Below are 19088 nucleotides of genomic sequence, written 5' to 3' on the forward strand. Positions count from 1 at the left end.
GAGGAGGGTGTTTTAAGCTAGGGAAGCAGCTTGAGGAAAAAGCATATTAGGTATATTTATTATTTGGGAGATGGTGAGGGGACTAGCCTTAGTAGATGATCCACGTTGGAGAACCAGAGTAGGCTAGCTTATGGGAAACCTGAAAATTAACTACAGGTAGTATAAATTAGGCTGCATATGGCAGGCATTGGAGAGCCATTTAAAATTCCTTATTAGAGGATTAAAAGTTTTATTTTAGGAAAGTAACTTTGGCATTAGTTTGCAGAATAGGTTGAGTATGGAGTATGAGTATTGTTTATTCAATTTATTGAGAATATACTATTGGGTTGGCCAAAAAGTTCGTTTGGGTTTTCATAAAATGTTATGGAAAAACCCGAACAAACTTTTTGGCCAACCCAATATTTACAGTATTGTAAGTACTGAGAATTATACCAGTGAATCAATGGAATCATTCTATCAGTGCTTGATGAACAGGTGGTAAGGAAGATAGATGGTTAGTAAGGGATATCATTTATGCTTTTGGTGTTGAGATCTTAGATCAGGGTGAGCTGTATGATTGGAGGAGCAAATTCAAGAACTACTGCAAAAGAATTGATGGAATTCTAGGTATAGTATGTGAAAAGGAAGAATGAAAGATGATGCCAAGGTTAAAGCTGAGTAGACAGACTATACTTAAAATTATATACTTATAGGAAAAGTGATGTGAAGTTTGGATACTATTTTGCATGAAGAAATAAGGATATTTAATTTCTTTTTTTTTCCATAACTTGCAACTAAAACATTTAAATGTATAAGATAGTCATGTGTTTTGACAGTGATGCCTAATTTTGTATGAGAAACATTTCAATTGCTGTGTGTTTGTGCTCTTGTTTAAATTCTCATTACTATTAGTTAATGCATATTTCATCTATGAATTTATTTAGTAAAATAGTTTTAGGATGTGTTATTACAATTCTTTTGGGCTTTTGGAATGCTTTAAAGTCTACATTTATGGGATATAGCTTATGTAGGAGATTTAACAATTCTCTGAAAATTAAGTTGCTTTTTCTTTTTGGCCGTGCTGCACAGCTTGCAGGATCTTAGTTCCTCCCCCAGGGATTGAACCTAGGACCTTGGCAGTGAAAGCGCTGAGTCCTAACCACTGGACTGCCAGGGAACTCCCATATTGCATTTTAACTGTTCAGAATTTAGCGCTCATTATGGCATACTTCTGTTAATTGTGAGGATTTAAAGTTTTGTCTGTGCTAATAGAGGTTAGTGTTTCAGAGTTTAGGTAGTGCTGTCTTCAAATTTTTCTGTTATCTGAGAATATTCATATAATTACTCTGTTTTGCATGTTATTCTGGAGACGTAGGCTGTTGCAGAGTTATTTACTCTGGTCTTCTTTGCGTAGTTCTCCAGAGTTTTTTTTGTTTGTTTGTTTTTAATTCTATTTAAAAAATTAAATTCTTAAATTTATAGAGAACTAAGCTCATTATTTATTGAGTATTGCACATTTTTCTTTTGAACATCCCATTATTCATGAACTTTGCTGTTCCCAGTCACTTTTAACCTACTCTAAAATCTTAGGTCATCTGTTCCTCTATTAAAAACTAGTGACCCATTTTATTATATTGGATGTCCTCAAAACAGTTTATTCCTCCTGGGCCATTTGTAGACCATCTTGCCTATTAATCATTCCTTACCTCCCTATTTGTGTGTGTTTCTTCTAACCTGGTTTTCAGTTGATCACATCTTTTTCAATACTACACTTGTTTTACATGTGGCTATTTTTTCTCTTCTGTTTTACTTCTTTTTACTGTATTTTTTCTTTCATTTCTGTCTGTCATTACCAGTGCCTTTTAAATAGGCATCTATTATTTTGCTTTTAATTGGTGGGCTTATAATGAAGTTAGCTTGTGATCCTTTTGGATCACTTTTATGGTGTCCTGAAAAGGGCATATTAAACCAATATTGTTGAATAGAATTCTGCTCTTTATAGAATTCATATTCTTAGAGTTACCCTTAGAGTAATGGGGGTTATTTTTTTTTAATATTAGAAGAACTGATGATGAAAAAGTATTTTCTTATCAAATTTTAAAACTTTTTACTTCAGGTAAGATTCTATGATTATGTATTTTAGTTCATTAATTAGAAGAGATTGTATGTTGGAAAATACTTTTTAAACTTTTTCCTCATTTTAGAGGGCTTTATTGCTTCTCAAAAATGACAATGATACCTGTCACTGATAATTAATCAAGTGAACTATTTAAATTACCCTAGGAGGGTTAAGGTTAAGTATCTTTAGTGAATCAATAGTGTGGGAATGAAAGCCATACTGGTTAATAAGTCTGTCACTGATCAAGGAAAATACCTAACTACATATCAGCTGAGTTTGAGATTTCTTGAGTCTCTAGGACTGACTGGATCTGGAGCATATACTGCCCTAGGATACTGATTTAAACAAACTTCTGTGACCCTTTCTTTTTTTTTTTTTTTTTTTTTTTTGCGGTAAGCGGGCCTCTCACTGTTGTGGCCTCTCCCATTGCGGAGCACAGGCTCCGGACGCGCAGGCCCAGCGGCCATGGCTCACAGGTTCAGCCCCTCCACGGCATGTGGGATCTTCCCGGACCGGGGCACGAACCCGTGTCCCCTGCATTGGCAGGCGGACTCTCAACCACTGCGCCACCAGGGAAGGCCTCTGTGACCCTTTCTTAAGGCTTAAGGACAGTGGGTGAAGGTTCCGTCACCAATCAGTGATGCTCGTTGGTGCTATATAAACAATTTTTGTTTCAGTGACTGGCCATGTAGTTGACCACTGAATAAATGAAGATTCTGTTATTTTATGAAGGCACTGATAAGCATAATACTAAGTCCTCTGGTTTCTGTAATCAAGAACAGGAGTTGATTTGCCTAATACAGTGGTTCTCAAAGTGGGATCAGCAGACACCTGGGGGTCTATCTGGTTCTCTGTCAAGTCAAAATTATTTTTATAATAATATTAAGATGTCATTTGCCTTTCTTGCCTGTGTTGCAAAAGCAATGATGGTATGAAAGCAAAGGTGGGTAAAACTGCTGACATCTTAGCATGAATCAAGGAGTAGTACGAAGTTGTGCTGGTAGTCATTGTATTCTTCACAGTTGTGGTTAAAAAGAAATCCAGCTTCACTTTAAAGTGCCCTTGATGAAGCAGTAAAAGTTATTGAATCTTGACCCTTGAGTACTGTACGTGTCTTTTTTTTTTTTAAGGCGGCTCCACGTGGCATGCAGGATTCTTTCCCAACCAGGGATCAAACCCGCACCCCCTGCATTGGTAGTGCAGAGTCTTAACCACTGGACCGCCAGGGAAGCCCCCCCATACGTGTCTTTTTTACATTCTGTAGGAAAAAATGGGAAGTATGCATAAAACACTTCTGTTGCCTAATGGAATATAATGATTATCTCAAGAAAAAGTACTCATGATTTTTTGAGTTGCAAGGCCGAACAAGTCTCTGTTTTGTGGAGCACTGTTTTTGTTTTTTAAATTAATTTATTTTATTTTTATTTATTTTGCTGTGTTGGGTCTTTGTTGCTGTGCGTGGGCTTTCTCTAGTTGTGGCAAGCGGGAGCTACTCTTCATTGCGGTGTGAGGGCTTCTCACTGCAGTGGCTTCTCTTGTTGTGGAGCATGGGCTCTAGGCGCGTGGGCTTCAGTAGTTGCTGTGCGTGGGCTTTCTCTAGTTGTGGCAAGCAGGTGCTACTCTTCATTGCAGTGTGCGGGCTTCTCATTGCTGTGTCTTCTCTTGTTGCGGAGCACGTCTAGAGCACAGGCTCAGTAGTTGTGGCGCACGGGCTTAGCTGCTCTGCAGCATGTGGGATCTTCCTGGACCAGGGCTCAAACCCGTGTGCCCTAAACCCGTGTCCCCTGCACTGGCAGGCGGATTCTTAACCACTGCACCACCAGCGAAGCCCTGGAACACTGTTTTTACTCGAAAGAATGACTAACAGACAAACCATAGTTATTCAGGCTTGAGTATTCGGCACCTTTTCAAAAATGAATAAAGTGAGCCTATCACTTCAAGGAAAATAACTGATACTATGTTTGTCAGTGATAAAATTGAATTATAGAAACCATGAGCTTGGTAGCTTCTCAATATTTAAAGACTTTTCTAATGAGACTGGAGGTGATAAAAATCAATGTAATTTTAAAATATTGAATAATAAAATGTGCAGCATTTGGAAGATTGTATAACTCAATGAACCAATTTTTAAAATGACCAATGCTTGATAAGAAATCATGCGTATGTAAAAGATCCATTCAACATGCCAGCTAAACCAATGGATTTTAATGTATAACAGTAAGAAAAGTTCATTGATGAGGGCTTCGGATTCCAGATTTCGTCCAACCTTTAAAAAAATACCACTTCACTGAATTTTGGTAGTATCAAAGAAGAATATCAATAATTATCTGAAAAAGCTATTAAAATACTCTTCCTTTTTCTGATTGCATGTTTATGTAAAGTCAACTTTTTTCATATATTTAGACAAAATAATGTATCACAACACATTGAATGTAGAAACAGATTTAAGAATTCAGATGTCTTTTATTAAGCCAAACATTAAAGAGATTTGAGATTTACTAAGTTATGAAAGAATGTCACTCCCCTCTAAAATTTTTACTGTTTTTGAAAAAGATAGCTACTTACCATAAAAATGCTCTTTATGTTAACATATGAGTTTGTTATTTTTATATGGACTAATAAATTATTTTTTACTGCTTAATTTTAATTTCTAATATAGTAAATATAGATAGATGTAACTCACATAAATAAAAGCTCCTTAGAGTTATCAGTAATTTCTAAGAGTGAAAAGAGGTCTTCAGGGGACTTCCCTGGCGGTCCAGTGGTTAAGACTTTGCCTTCCAATGAAGGGGGTGCGGGTTTGATCCCTGGTCAGGGGGTAAAGATCCCATATGCTCGTGGCCAAATAAAAACAAAACATAAAACAGAAGCAATATTGTAACAAATTCAATAAAGACTTTAAAAATGGTCCACATCAAAAAAATCTTTTTAAAAAACGAGTGAAAGAGGTCTTCAGACCGAAAAGTTAGAAAACTGCTAGACTAATTTTTGAAGGGCTCATGTTGGCTCATTCTAAGAAGTAAAGGGTAGATCTTTAGTCATTTTATCCAATTCAGATAAAACCAGAGTTAAGTGTATTGGATTTTTATTCTATTTGTGTCCATTTGCATTTTTTTTTTTTTTTTTTGCGGTACGCGGGCCTCTCAGTGTTGTGGCCTCTCCCGTTGCAGAGCACAGACTCCGGACGTGCAGGCTCAGCGGCCATGGCTCATGGGCCCAGCCGCTCCGCAGCATGTGGGATCTTCCCGGACTGGGGCACGAACCCGTGTCCCCTGCAACGGCAGGCGGACTCTCAACCACTGCGCCACCAGGGAAGCCCCCATTTGCAATTTTTAAATCAAATCATTAGTTCTGTTTATTCACTGTTAAATCAGTGAATATCATGCTGTACTGCTAGCTCAATCTTGGGCTAACTAGAAAATGTCAGATAATTCTTCAACTTTCGAATCTTAAATTATGAGAATGTACAGAAGGGGGTTGGGCTGTGTCCATAATGTCTATGTGGTAATTATGTAGCACATACCTCTCCAAGAATGACTATTCAGTCATTATGAAGATCAAATTAGTTAACATATGTGAAAATATTTTGTGGATATTTAAAAGATTATATATTAATATTAGGTTTTATTGTTGGCCTGTTGGCCATCATGCACAATGATTGAGCTTGTGAGAAGGGGGAGATACTACTAAGGTGAAGGGATACTTTTTTTAAAACCACTTATTCCCCTGATATGTTACTACTTGGATAACCCTAAATGTGATGATATTTACCCAGTTAATAATTTTTCATAAAGCTATCATATTGGTATATGTACATTTGAAGTCAGATATGCAAATAACTTACTTATTTCAAAATGTTTTGAGGTGACATGTAAATACTATGCAGTTATATGTTTCATAATATAAAATATCTCAAAAAATGTTTTAAAAGCCCTGTATACAACTAGCTTTAAATTAGAATGGCATTATCAAAAACATGAGCACATGTAGTTGTTAAGCACCAACACTAAACAGATGGTTCAAGAGGATACATAAGAGGTTTGAAGTCTGGGTAGAAGAGCATAAAGCCATTAAAACTATCAGATTTCTGTTTCTCATAGATATTAGTCAATAAATAAGTAAAGACATAATCCTTGGTTATATAAGGACCAAATCTCAGAATATTAGTGTTGCAGAATTACTGTCTTTTCCTTCCTCTTTTACTCTAATTTAAAATTACTGTATACAGTGGTAGATAATACTATAGCCTGTTTATTGAAATTAATGTATCTTGTCATAAGTAGGTCATTTATAAATGTGAAATTGCTTGAGGCTGTCTTTTACTGCCATGTTGCATTTAACTTCTGGTTGGACAGATTTGAGCTATATTGCTAGGCTATTTGCCTCTAAAGCATTTTTCAGTTTTCATCTTATAAGAGGAGATGGTCAATTTGAGATTATGTTGGCTTAGAAATAGTTGTATATAATTAGAAAGGTACTTGCTCACCTATCACATGTGTATCATTCAATAGCTCATCTTTTATTTTAAAAAAAGTTCTTTCCAAAGATAAAGTCTTTTTTTTAAAAAAAAAGTATGCTTTCAAAAAGAGTTTAAACAAAACTTCATTAATTATGATTGTCTATTCTGAATTAATCTTTGTTTAGCATTTTAAATATTAAACATGAAGAAAAGACAGGATATTTAGAATACTGAGTAGACTACAATTTCTTTTTAGAGAACTCTGGACTCATACCAAGTGTGTTTAAATTTCTGTACTGTAACTTTTACTGTGTAAAGAAATAAACCTTAAAATACATGCAGGAATGGAGTGCTTTCTGTATTTACATAAAATGCGTACTTTTTACAGAAGAAATGTTTTATATTGTTTTATTTTCTTAGGCATAGTCTCACACATCTTACGACCCTCAGTCTCTAGCACTGAATCTCGCATATATAGCCTCATATTTTTCCCTAGAAGTAAATGAAATAGACAGGTTTCATGGAACAGAATTTTTTGTGGGTGTCTTTTCCCTCTTTAAAAAAATATTTTACATGGTTAAAAGAATTAGTTAATACCAAAACGTTCATAATGAAAAACAGCAATCCCTGCCCTAACTTATTACATCTCAGTTCTGTTCCCCAGAGTAAAAACTTTTAACTTTTTTTTTTAGCAGTTTCTTCTGTCACTTAGCCCCAAATATAGTGAAAAAATGCCTACCCTAGTTTTTATTTTATTTTTTTACCCTTGTATTTCTTGGTTTATCCCTTTTAGGCATTATCTACTGACTTCCTGATAATGGTAGGTGAGATTTTAGCCTTTTTTATGTCCCATCTCTTTATTTTCTTACCCTGTCCTTCTAATTTGTTTCTTTATTATAAGTTTAGTTAAATCAGTAATCAGTATTCACATATAATGTTTCCTTCAGAGGCAGGTAGTGTATCATTATTACATTTTTCTTTTTTAAAAAAATAGTACTTTCCTAAAGTTACTAATTTTCTTTATCTTGGATTTTTTTGGCTGCTTTGGGTCTTTGTTGCTGCATGCAGGCTTTCTCTAGTTGTGATGAGTGGGGGCTACTCTTCGTTGCCGTGCGCAGGCTTCTCATTGCAGTGGCTTCTCTTGTTGCAGAGCATGGGCTCTAGGCATTCGGGCTTTAGTAGTTGTGGCACGAGGGCTCAGTAGTTGTGGCTCGTGGGCTCTAGAGCGCAGGCTCTGTAGTTGTGGCGCACGGGCTTAGTTGTTCTGCGACATGTGGGATCTTCCCAGACCAGGGATCGAACCCATGACCCCTGCATTGACAGGCGGATTCTTAACCACTGTGCCACCAGGGAAGTCCCATAAAGTTACTAATTTTCTTGATTTGCATAATTTTCAGTAAATCCATCCTTAAATGTTCAACCGTTTTTCATGGGAGTTGAGATTAAGACTTTTCAGGCAGTTTCATCTGAGGGAAGTCCTTCTCACATAAAGAGATCATGTTCTTGGGGTCAAAGGGCCTGTTTTCATGATCCTAACATATGTCAGTATGACCCTAACCCAAGTTAAGCGTGAATCAAATGGGAAACCCAAGCCTAGTAATCGAAAGTTTGTTGCTCTCTAGGTCCATACCTAGAGTGCTTAGCAGTTACTTTTTTCCCAGATTTCTAAAGTAATTTCATCTGATATCCTTAGTATATAAAAGCTGAACTGTTCCCTCTTTTTATATTCAGAGTTGTTTTAATTGTTATAAACAAACTTTCTCAGAGGCTGAAGAAACTTAACATAAAACTTACAGATTTTTTTTTGGTAAAAAAACATTCGTAGAAGATTTTGAACAAACCAAAATTCTAAATTCTTAAAACTTGCTAATTCTTAGAAGAGCTTTATGCAAAGGAGACTATAGGCCTTTCTGGCAACTGAATAAATTTTGAAATGTCATTTGAGGAATGTTGGACATAAAATTTTAAAAGAAACTTTAGGACTTAATTTAAAAAATCACTTTAAGAGCACAGAGAAGCTTGGTAACAATTCTATCAGGGCAAAGATAATATTTCCATTATAAAATTTATTAAAGTGGGAATGAAATCACATGTGTTTATTGGGATGTTACATATCCATTCCAAAGTATAATCCAAATTATATATTGTCATGTAACAATGGGCTTGCACTGTAAACTTGTACAGTTTTTTTAGTTTACATACCTCTTCAGTAGTAATATCAAAACTAAAATCTTTGTCATCAGGATTAAATACCTAGGTTTTTTTTTTGTTTTTTTTTGCGGTACGCGGGCCTCTCACTGTTGTGGCCTGTCCCGTTGCGGAGCACAGACTCTGGACGCGCCGGCTCAGCAGCCATGGCTCACGGGACTAGCCGCTCCGCAGCATGTGAGATCTTCCCGGACCGGGGCACGAACCCGTGTCCCCTGCATCGGCTGGCGGACTCCCAACCACTGTGCCACTAGGGAAGCCCAATACCTAGGTTTCTTAATAAAATATTACTGTAATGAACTGGAGGGGGGAAGGAAATGAATATTCTTTAGTTTGATTAATCACTATGAAAACAATTAGGAATATGCTCAAACAATATAATAAAAACAATGATTTATTGTATATGTGCATTTTATAGATATCATTACCGAAACCTTTTTCCTTCTGTCTTTTCTTTGTTGTCCTGAATGATAAGAGAAAAGGTTGAAAGAGAGAGAGTAAAGGGAAAAAGTTGTAAGAGCCTAGGCAAATTACTACTTTGGACTTCAATTTTCTGATTTACAGTGAAACTAGATAATCTCTAAAGTATTTTTTAGATCTAAATGTTATCATTTAGGAGATAGTCATGGGTGAGAGGTAATTTAAAGGAATTCAAATATAGAGTAAGGAAAATAGAAATAAAAAGATGGAAGAAGACTAGAGAGAAAAGATATTTACTGAATGTCTGTGATTCCAAATGAAATTTACATAACCATAGTATACGTAACATTTTTACTAGGGTTATTCCTACTCTCTTTTCCCAGTTACAAACATACTTTTCTCCACAATGATAGAGTGACTAAACTAAGCTCTTGTACATTAAGTAATATAGCCACAGTATGTACTCAATGAGGATTTAACTTACTGACAGAACATGTACCAGGTTGATTACATAAAACAGGATTTTCCCTTCAGCTCTCTGAATTTTTAACCATGACCTCCTGACCACGCTGTTGTCTTTTCTCTGCCATGACACGTGATCTGACTGCTGCAGTGTAGTGTCCTTGTTTTTGTAAGTTACTAGTTCTGGGTGATACCTTTACCTAAGAGACCCACTTTTCCACTTATACTGCCATTTGCTTTGGGCAATTCATTACTCATTATTTGCTTTAAGTATAAATCAGTCACAAGTTGGATTTAACTCACTTTACTATTATTCTTGCTTGTTCTGTACATCTCAAATTGTGGTTTAGGACTCTTGTTACTCAACTGATCTTTGGGACACAAACTTAGTAGGGAGTGTCTAGTCCAGACTGCCAAATGAGTTTTTAGCTTGGAGAATGTCATTTCATAACTCTTTTTCTTTTTTTTTTTAGATGTTGGGGGTAGGAGTTTATTAGTTCATTTATTTATTTTTGCTGTGTTGGGTCTTCGTTTCTGTGCGAGGGCTTTCTCTAGTTGTGGCAAGTGGGGGCCACTCTTCATCGTGGTGTGCGGGCCTCTCACTATCGCGGCCTCTCTTGTTATGGAGCACAGGCTCCAGATGCGCAGGCTCAGTAGTTGTGGCTCACGGGCCCAGTTGCTCCGCAGCATGTGGGATCCTCCCAGACCAGGGCTCGAACCCGTGTCCCCTGCATTAGCAGACAGATTCTCAACCACAGCGCCACCACGGAAGCCCCCATAACTCTTAATAGTAAGCAACAATTTTTAAAACACTGTGCTTGGTCTCAGATCATTTATTCTTTTTATTTATTCAAACATTTGGTTAGGATATATGCTAATTTTTAGAGAATAAGATAAGGTCCCTGCTGTCAGGGAGCTTACATTCTAGTGAGAAAGTGAGAGGCATAAAGGCAATTATTGGAAGACCCATGATAGAATGATGTACCAAAAACGGGGATTAGTTGTTATACTGTGGGGTGGGGCTGATGGAGTAAATAGTCTAGGATTGTAAGGATGATTCAGTGTTAAAAAGGCAACAATGTAATTCACTACATTAACATATTAAATGAGAAGAATCATATGGGAGTAGATGTAGGAAAAATTCAGCACCAGTTAAGATATTGGATAGGAATAGGAGGGAACTTAATTTGAAGAAAGGTATTCATCAGAAAATTACAGTGAACATTATGCATTCATGGGAAAACATTAAAAGCATGAAATTTGTGAACAAGATAAAGGATAGCTCTTATCTCCATTATTATTTGTTAATACAGTAAGTAAAGAAACAGAAATGAGATGTACGATTGGAAAGGAGGAGATAAAACTGTCATTTGCTGACAGTATTTTTTTTACTGAGAAAATCCAAGAAAATGAACTGAATAAACTAAATTTTGAAAGGTGGTCAATCAGAAGTGCAATATACAAAAACTACAGTTTTCCTATTATACACTAGCAATGACCAGGTAGCCAATGTGATAGAAAAAAAATCTATTTCACAAACAAAAACCCAAGGAGGAAAAAAAATCCTACTTAAATGTAAAGACATTTGGGGGGAAATTTTAAAATTTTACTAATGCAAATGTCAGTCTTTATCAAATTAATATTTTAAATAAAATCCTAATAAATCTCAACAAGCTTTTTCATAGAATCTTATAAATATCCTAACATTCATAGAAAAGAGCAGCATGTATGACTAAGCAGGACAATTTACTTGTTATTTATTTATTTTAAGCAGGACAGTTTAGAAAGCAAAAACAAAAGAGCGGGAATTGCTCTAATAGAATCAAGATGCTAATAAAGGTATAGTAATATTTAGAAGGTTTTAATGACATAGGAATAGACAAATGGGTTAAAGGAACAGAATAGACTCCAAAAGTGTATCCACACTTACATGGGAATCTAGTGTGATCATAGAGATCAGTGGGAAACAATAAGCTCTTCAGTAATTGATGTTGGGATAATTGATTATCAATATGGAAAAACTACAAATTTTATTCAAGAGAACCTGCAAGAGTACCAACAAACAACCTGTTAGAGTTTAGCAGGGTTTCTAAAGATAAGAGCAATACACAAAAATTGATTGCATTTACATATCAGTAGTAACCTACTAGCAAATATATTTTAAAAATATTACATTCACACTAACAGCAAAAACTAGAAGGTATTTAAGACTATAGCTAATAAAAGGCCTTCCTAGAGAAAATTATAAAGTGGTTTTGAAAAAGGACTCAATGGATATGATCCCAAAAGCACAGCACCAAAAGCAAAAATAGACAAATAGGATTGCATTAAGCTAAAAAACCTATGTGCAATAAAGGAAACAGTCAACAAAATGAAAAGGCAATCTATGGTAGTTATAAATGTAATTATAGTAATAGATTTTGATCGACCGATAATTATGGAGAACGATGAGTGTATACTGATGTAAACAAACAAACACACACATAAGTAAATTGAAGATAGGTGAATATCAGATTATTGACATAGTTTCAAAGTATGTCTTCACAAAATAATAATTACAAGAGGAAAATAGTAACTATAATGGAGAAAAGTGGCAGATACCAGTTTAGTCAAATGATAAAAGTGAATATCATCAGTAATGGGCTAAATTGAAATCATGTACCACCTCTAAGGATGCATTGGAGAAGATCAGAGCATCTCTTCTATATTTTTCCTGTCACAGATACATAACCTGAACTTAATTATGAGTAATATATGATTTAATCAGACAAACCCAATTGAAGGACATTCTATGAAAGTACTGGCCTGTAACCTTTTAAAGTGTCTAGGTCATGAATTTCAAGGAAAGATAGAAACTGTTCCAGCTGAAAGAGACTAAAGATTGCAATTCAGATTACTGAATGCAAAGTGTGGTACTGAGCTAGATCCTTTTCCTATAAATCCATTCCTATTTGGAACAACAAACTTGAATAGATTCTAAAGATTGGATTATAATAACTGTATAATTGTTAATCTCCCAATTTTGATAGTTACATGTGTTTGTACAAGATAAATACCAAAATATTTGTGGACTGTTTGGTATCAGGTCAGCAATTCTCAGGTGGTTTAGGAAAAAGGCTGTACTTGTCCGTGCAACTTTTCTGTAAGTCTGATACTGCCCCATAGGTCATTTAGTGTCTTTCAGGTTTGTTTGGTTTTTTTTTCCTCTGTGTGCTTTGGATTTTTTTTTTTTTTTTTTTTTTTTGGTGGTACGCGGCCCTCTTACTGCTGTGGCCTCTCCCGTTGCGGAGCAGAGGCTCCGGACACGCAGGCTCAGCGGCCATGGCTCACGGGCCCAGCCGCTCCGCGGCATGTGGGATCTTCCTGGACCAGGGCACGAACCTGTGTCGCCTGCATCGGCAGGCGGACTCTCAACCACTGCGCCACCAGGGAAGCCCTGGAATTTTTTTTTTCCTGTGTATTCAAGTTCACTAATCTTTTGTTATAGTTTCCTATCTTCTGTTAAGCATATGCAATGAATTTTTCATTTCAGATACTGTATATTTTAGCTTTAGAAGTTCCATTTGGGTTTTTAAAAAGTAGTTTACATTTTTCTCCACATAATGTTTGTTTTTTTAAGTCCTTTAGTATATTCATAACAGCTGCTTTGACATTCTTGCCTACTCTTTCCATGGTCTCTTTCATTTCTGGATCTGTTTCTATTAATTGTTTCCATTTTCTTTCCTGGTTACAAATCACTTTTTTTTTTTTTTTTTGCTTCTTTGCATGTCTAGTAATTTTTTATTTTATATTGGACATTGTGATTATTACATTGTGGTGTCTGGATCTTGTTCTTTAAGCAGTGTTGAATTTTGTTTTGGCAGGTTGTCAAGTTACTTGCAATCAGCTTAATCCCTTTTTGTTTTGTTTTTTTGCCGTGCTGCATGGCACACGGGATCTTAGTTCCCTGACCAGGGATTGAACTCATGTCCCCTGCAGCGGAAGCACAGAGTCCCAACCACTGGACAGCCAGGGAATTCCCAGCTTGATCCTTTCAGTGCTTGTTTTAACAGCTTTGTTAGGGAGCTTCTGGAATAGCTTTTACTTAACTGCTAGTTTAGTTCCAAGACATGACTCTTCTGAGGTCTCTACTAATGCTCTAGGTGTTTACTCTGGCTGGTCGGAGCTTAAATTCCTCTGCACTTTGTGAGCTTTGGGTGTTGTTTAGCTTCCAGCTTTTCTGTGCTTGTACTCTGCTCAGCCTCCTGGAGTTTCAGGGTACATATGTATAACTTAGTATTTAGCCAAAATCTTAAGGGCATATTTTGGGAGCTTTTTGTTTGTATAGCTCCCTTGTGTCTGGTGTTCTTTAATTCCCTTGAACTCCAAACTTTGTCTCTTCAAGTTCAGCGAGACGTGGGCTACCCCTCCTTATACCTCATTCTGGAAAGTACCTTACTGCTTCGCCAGGGATTACAGTCTTGCTGTTCGAAGTCTGAAAATAGTTATTTTGTATGTTTTGTCCAGTTTTCTAATTCTTGATGGAAAAAGGGCAAATCTGGTACTAACTATTCCTTCCTATTTGATGTTTTAGCTGAGTTTAGTTGTATTATTTTCTCACTTAGTACTATGAGCAATCTCAGTGTAGATGGTTGAGCTGATCCAGTGTCAGGGATTGACAGTATGAATGTGATCAAAGGACAGAAGGATCATTGTTGGGAGGGCTGGCAAGAGAATAGTTGAAGTAAAAGCAATAGTTCTCAGAGTATGGTTTGAGGATCCTTTTAGAGGGTCCATAGGAGTTTCCTACTTCCAACTAAATATCCATGTGAAGCTGATTTTTTCTTCATATACATGAACCAAAATAACACAAACAGTAGATTGAATGCAGAAGCAAAGATGAACATCAGCCTCTTAAGTTAAACCAGATATTAAAGAGATTTGTAAAAATAGTGAAACAATGCCAGTCTTCTCACTAAATTTTTTTTTGGTTTGGTATTTGTAAGCATGTAATAGGTTTATTATTTTTTTAATAAGTTAATAAGTAAACAAATAATTGTGAAATTTTCTGTTTTATTTTCTAATATAGTAAATATTGATAAATATAGCCCACAAAAACAGAAGAATTGCTGAAATAAAGCACCATAAAGTGCTGTCTAGGGAAGGAAGTGAAGGCATTAGGAGTGCAATAGACAGTGTAGAAAAAGGAAGGGATTAAGGAATGAGAGGTTTCTGTTCAGTTCCTATTCTCTATTGGATAGGTGTCAATTTCTTTACTTCTCTGCATTCTCGCGTGGACGTGCCTGCAGTTAAAGTCGTAGGATAGTACTCTGTCCCAGCAACTTCTTAGGTTTCTGCTTTATAATACTATGCACTCAGCCCCTGCATAGGGAATCCTGATTTACTGTCTGCCATTTCACCTGGCAATGTCTTTTTCTAGTTTGCTCTCCTTGTCCTAATGAGGAGCTAGATCATCCTTACTTATGTTCTGGCATTAACTTACCCTTATGTTCTGGTGTCACCAGTTTTACTTAAATTTCCCATTCTTTAAACAAAAATTTTAATTAAAAATTTAAATTTTCTTCAGCTTTATTGACATAGTTGACAAATAAAATTGTAATATACTTAAAGTGTATATAGTGGTGGTTTGATGTATGTATACATGTGAATGGATTCCCACCATCTAGCTAATTAACATCTCCATCACCTCACATTTTTACCTTTGTGTGTGTATGTGTGAACATTTAAGTTCTACACTCTTAATAAATTTCAATTATATAATACAGTAGTTACCATGTCTTACATTAGATCTTTAGGCCTTATTCATCTTGTAGCTGAAAGTTTGTATCCTTTTTTCAACCTCTCCATATTCCCACCCAACTCCCCCGCTCCCAGACGCAGGCAACTGCTTTTCTACTCTGTTTCTATGAGTTTGACTTTTTTTTTAGATTCTACATATAAGTAAGAATATATAGTATTTTTCTCTTTCTGGCTTATTTCACTTAGCATGATGCCCTCAAGTTTCATCCATGTTTTCACAAATGGCAGGATTTCCTTCTTTCTCATGTCTGAATAGTATTCTTCTCTCTGTCTCTCTCTATATATACATGTGTATGTTTGTGTGTGTGTGTGTATATATATATATATAAATATGTATATTTCCTATGTTTTTTATCCGTTTATCTGTTGAAGGACATTTGGGTTGTTTCCATATCTTGGCTATTGCAAATAATGCTGCAGTGAACGTGGGAGTGCCAGTACCTCTTTGAGATCCTGTTTATTTCCTTTGGCTTATATACCCAAAGTGGGATTGCTAGATCATATGTTAGTTCTATTTTTAAGTTTTTGAGGAACCGCCACAGTGGTTGCATCAGTACATTCTCAACAGCAGTGCACAAGGGGTCCATTTTCTCCACATCCTCACCAGCACTTATGTCTTGTCTTTTTGATGATTGCCATTCCAACAGGTGTGAGGCTCTTTGTGGTTCTGATTTGCATTTTCCTGATTATTAGTGATGTTGAGCACCTTTTCATGTACCTGTTGGCCATTTGTATGTCTTTTTTGGAAAAATGCCTATTCAGTTCCTCTGCCCATTTTAAAATCAGATTTTTTTTTTGCTATTGAGTTGTATGAATACTTTGTGTATTTTGGACATTAACCCCTATTAGATATATGATTTGCAAATATTTTCTCCCACTCAGTAGTTTACCTTTTCATTTTGTTGATTGTATACATCGCTGTCCAGAAGCTTTTTAGTTTGATGTTAGTCACGCTTGTTTATTTTTGCTTTTGTTGCCTTTGTTTTTGGTGTCATTGAATTTCTCATTCTTAATGGTGTCCTACCTATTATTCTTGTTCAGTTTCTGCTACTTCAAACTCATTCAACCCTTTGTTTTTGTTTTTGTTTTTGCTGTACACGGCCTCTCACTGTTGTGGCCTCTCCCGTTGCAGAGCACAGGCTCTGGACACGCAGGCTCAGCAGTCATGGCTCACGGGCCTAGCCGCTCCACGACATGTGGGCTCCTCCCGGACCGGGGTACAAACCCACGTCCCCTGCATTGGCAGGCGGACTCCCAACCACTGTGCCACCAGGGAAGCCCCCCTTTGCTTTTATTGAATCTACAAAGTTTACCCAAGATAAGCGTGTTCTCTTGTGTCATCACTCCACTCTTTAATTTCTCAGGGACATTGCCCACTCAAATATAGTCTCCATTTTCCAGTGAGAAGATACAACATTTATTGGTTATCAGCCTATATTTTACATTCTTGATGTAAATAGATTTATTTGGGTTGTGGAAATATATATACTCAAAAGGAATAAAATGTTATTCATTGCAGGAAGGTGGAGAGACAAAATGAGAATGAAGGGAAACATCTGACTTACATTTTGCCACTGTCTTTGAAATATCAGATGCATTTATATCAATTAAAAGCACAGAATACATGTCAGAGTAATCATATGTCCTTTTAGATCATCTGTTAATGAAAATGAGTACACAGTTTGTTTAAAGAAAAAATGTATTATATGATTATTTTTAGTCATCTATAAGTTGATAGGTATATTTCAATATAACTTTTAAAGTATTTCTTTTTTTATTTCTTACAGTAATCCTAAATCGGAGAGTCAGAGAGTAAATAAAAAAGTCAACAATGATGCCTCACTTAGAATTCATAATCTATCCATTTTGGTGAGACAGATAAAATTTTATTACCAGGTAAGTGGTTCTTTTTTTAATCTAGTATTTTAATAACTCCTTGCATATTCACATTTTTGTGTTGTTTAGTATTAATGACCTAGTATATACTAAATGCTTGTTATATATCAGATACTGGTCTGTTTGCTGGAGGTTGAGTAGTAATAACACAGTTTATTTCTTATGCAATGTTAAAGATGCAAGCATGCACTTCATAATTATCTAATTTACAGATAATTTTTGTATTTTATGAATTTAAAATTTTTTAAATTTCCTGAGAATTTATATAGTGCAACACTTTGTTAGCCTACTAGAATTTTGCCTTTGAACAATATACTTTTTATTCCTTTTTTTAACTTAAATTGGATGCATATTTCAGAGTTTGAACATGAGCATTTTTTTTAAATTTTTTATTTTATTTTATTTTTGGCTGTGTTGGGTCTTTGTTGCTGTGCACAGGCTTTCTCTAGTTGCAAGGAGCGGGGGCATCTCTTCATTGTGGTGTACGGGCTTCCATTGCAGTGGCTTCTGTTGTTGCAGAGTACGGGCTCTAGGCGTGTGGGCTTCAGTAGTTGCAGCACGCAGGCTCAGTAGTTGTGGCGTGCGGGCTCTAGGGCGTGCAGGCTTCAGTAGTTGTGGCGCACGGGCTCAGTAGTTGTGGCGCTGGGCTTAGTTGTCTGTGGCGTGTGGAATGTTCCCAGACCAGGGCTTGAACCTGTGTCACCTGCATTGGCAGGTGGATTCTTTTTTTTTTTTTTTTTGAAGTACGTGGGCCTCTCACTGTTGTGGCCTCTCCCATTGTGGAGCACAGGCTCCGGACGCGCAGGCTCAGTGGCCATGGCTCACGGGCCCAGCCGCTCCATGGCATGTGGGATCTTCCTGGACCGGGGCATGACCCTGTGTCCCCTGCATCAGCAGGCGGACTCTCAACCACTGCGCCACCAGGGAAGCCCTTAAGCTGTTCTTATTTTGTATTTTAGTTCTGTTTTTAAACCCCATAAATTAAATATTGAAAGTACTGTTAAATAAATCAAATCAGTGTTCTTTTAGATCAAGCTACATGTTTTCCTTTTTTTCCTCCTCATGGTTTTCTTTTGTTATCTCAGACCTGCCTTTGGTATTATTTTCTTACCGAAGTCATCTTTTGATTGTTTGTTTAGAGAAGGTTTGTTGATAGTAAAGTTTATCAATGTCTGTCTGAAAATGCCTTTATTTCACCCTTGTTCTTGAAAGGTAATTTTATTGGGTATGTAGTTTTAGGTTAACAATTACTTTTCTCTCAGTGTTTTGCAGATTTTTACCTTCTCTCCCTGGAGTCCTTTTTGTTTTGGAGAAACCAGCTATCAGTCAAATATTTGTTCTTAGGTTAAACTGTCTTTTTCTCTCTCCTGGCTGCTACTACTGTCTCTTCTAATATTGTTTCTTTTGTATTAATCTGATATTCCTCAGATATTTTTATTATGTGTATATTAGACTTTCCTACTCTATCCTCCATGCTTATTAAACTTTCTTTTACATTACAGTTTACAGTCTTGTGCTACATCCTGAGTATTTTTTTTCAAGACTATCTCTGCAGTTTGATAATTTGCCCCTCATATCTTCTGTTTAACCCACTGATTAAGTTTTGCCTCTTAGTAATCATGGCTTTCATTTGTAGAAGTTCTGTTTGGTTCTTTTTCATCTGCCTTTCATTTTGTTTATTAATCATTCTTTTAAAATTTTTTCCTTCCTTTATCTCTTCAGAAATTTTTAAAATAGACATTTTTT

General features: G+C 36.2%; 1 protein-coding gene across 11 annotated transcripts in view; it reads left to right on the forward strand.

The window, feature by feature from the left end:
- CCDC88A (coiled-coil domain containing 88A) overlaps positions 1–19088 on the forward strand; it is a 193856-nt gene that overhangs the window by 79227 nt on the left and 95541 nt on the right. For all 11 annotated transcript variants that reach the window (XM_060309849.2, XM_060309848.2, XM_030877233.3 and 8 more), the window contains one exon: positions 17234–17342. In XM_060309849.2, the coding sequence (XP_060165832.1) occupies positions 17234–17342 (109 nt within the window). The remainder of the gene's footprint in view (positions 1–17233; positions 17343–19088) is intronic.

This window comes from Globicephala melas, chromosome 12 (genome assembly GCF_963455315.2).
Source record: "Globicephala melas chromosome 12, mGloMel1.2, whole genome shotgun sequence".
Taxonomy (NCBI): Eukaryota; Metazoa; Chordata; class Mammalia; order Artiodactyla; family Delphinidae; genus Globicephala; species Globicephala melas.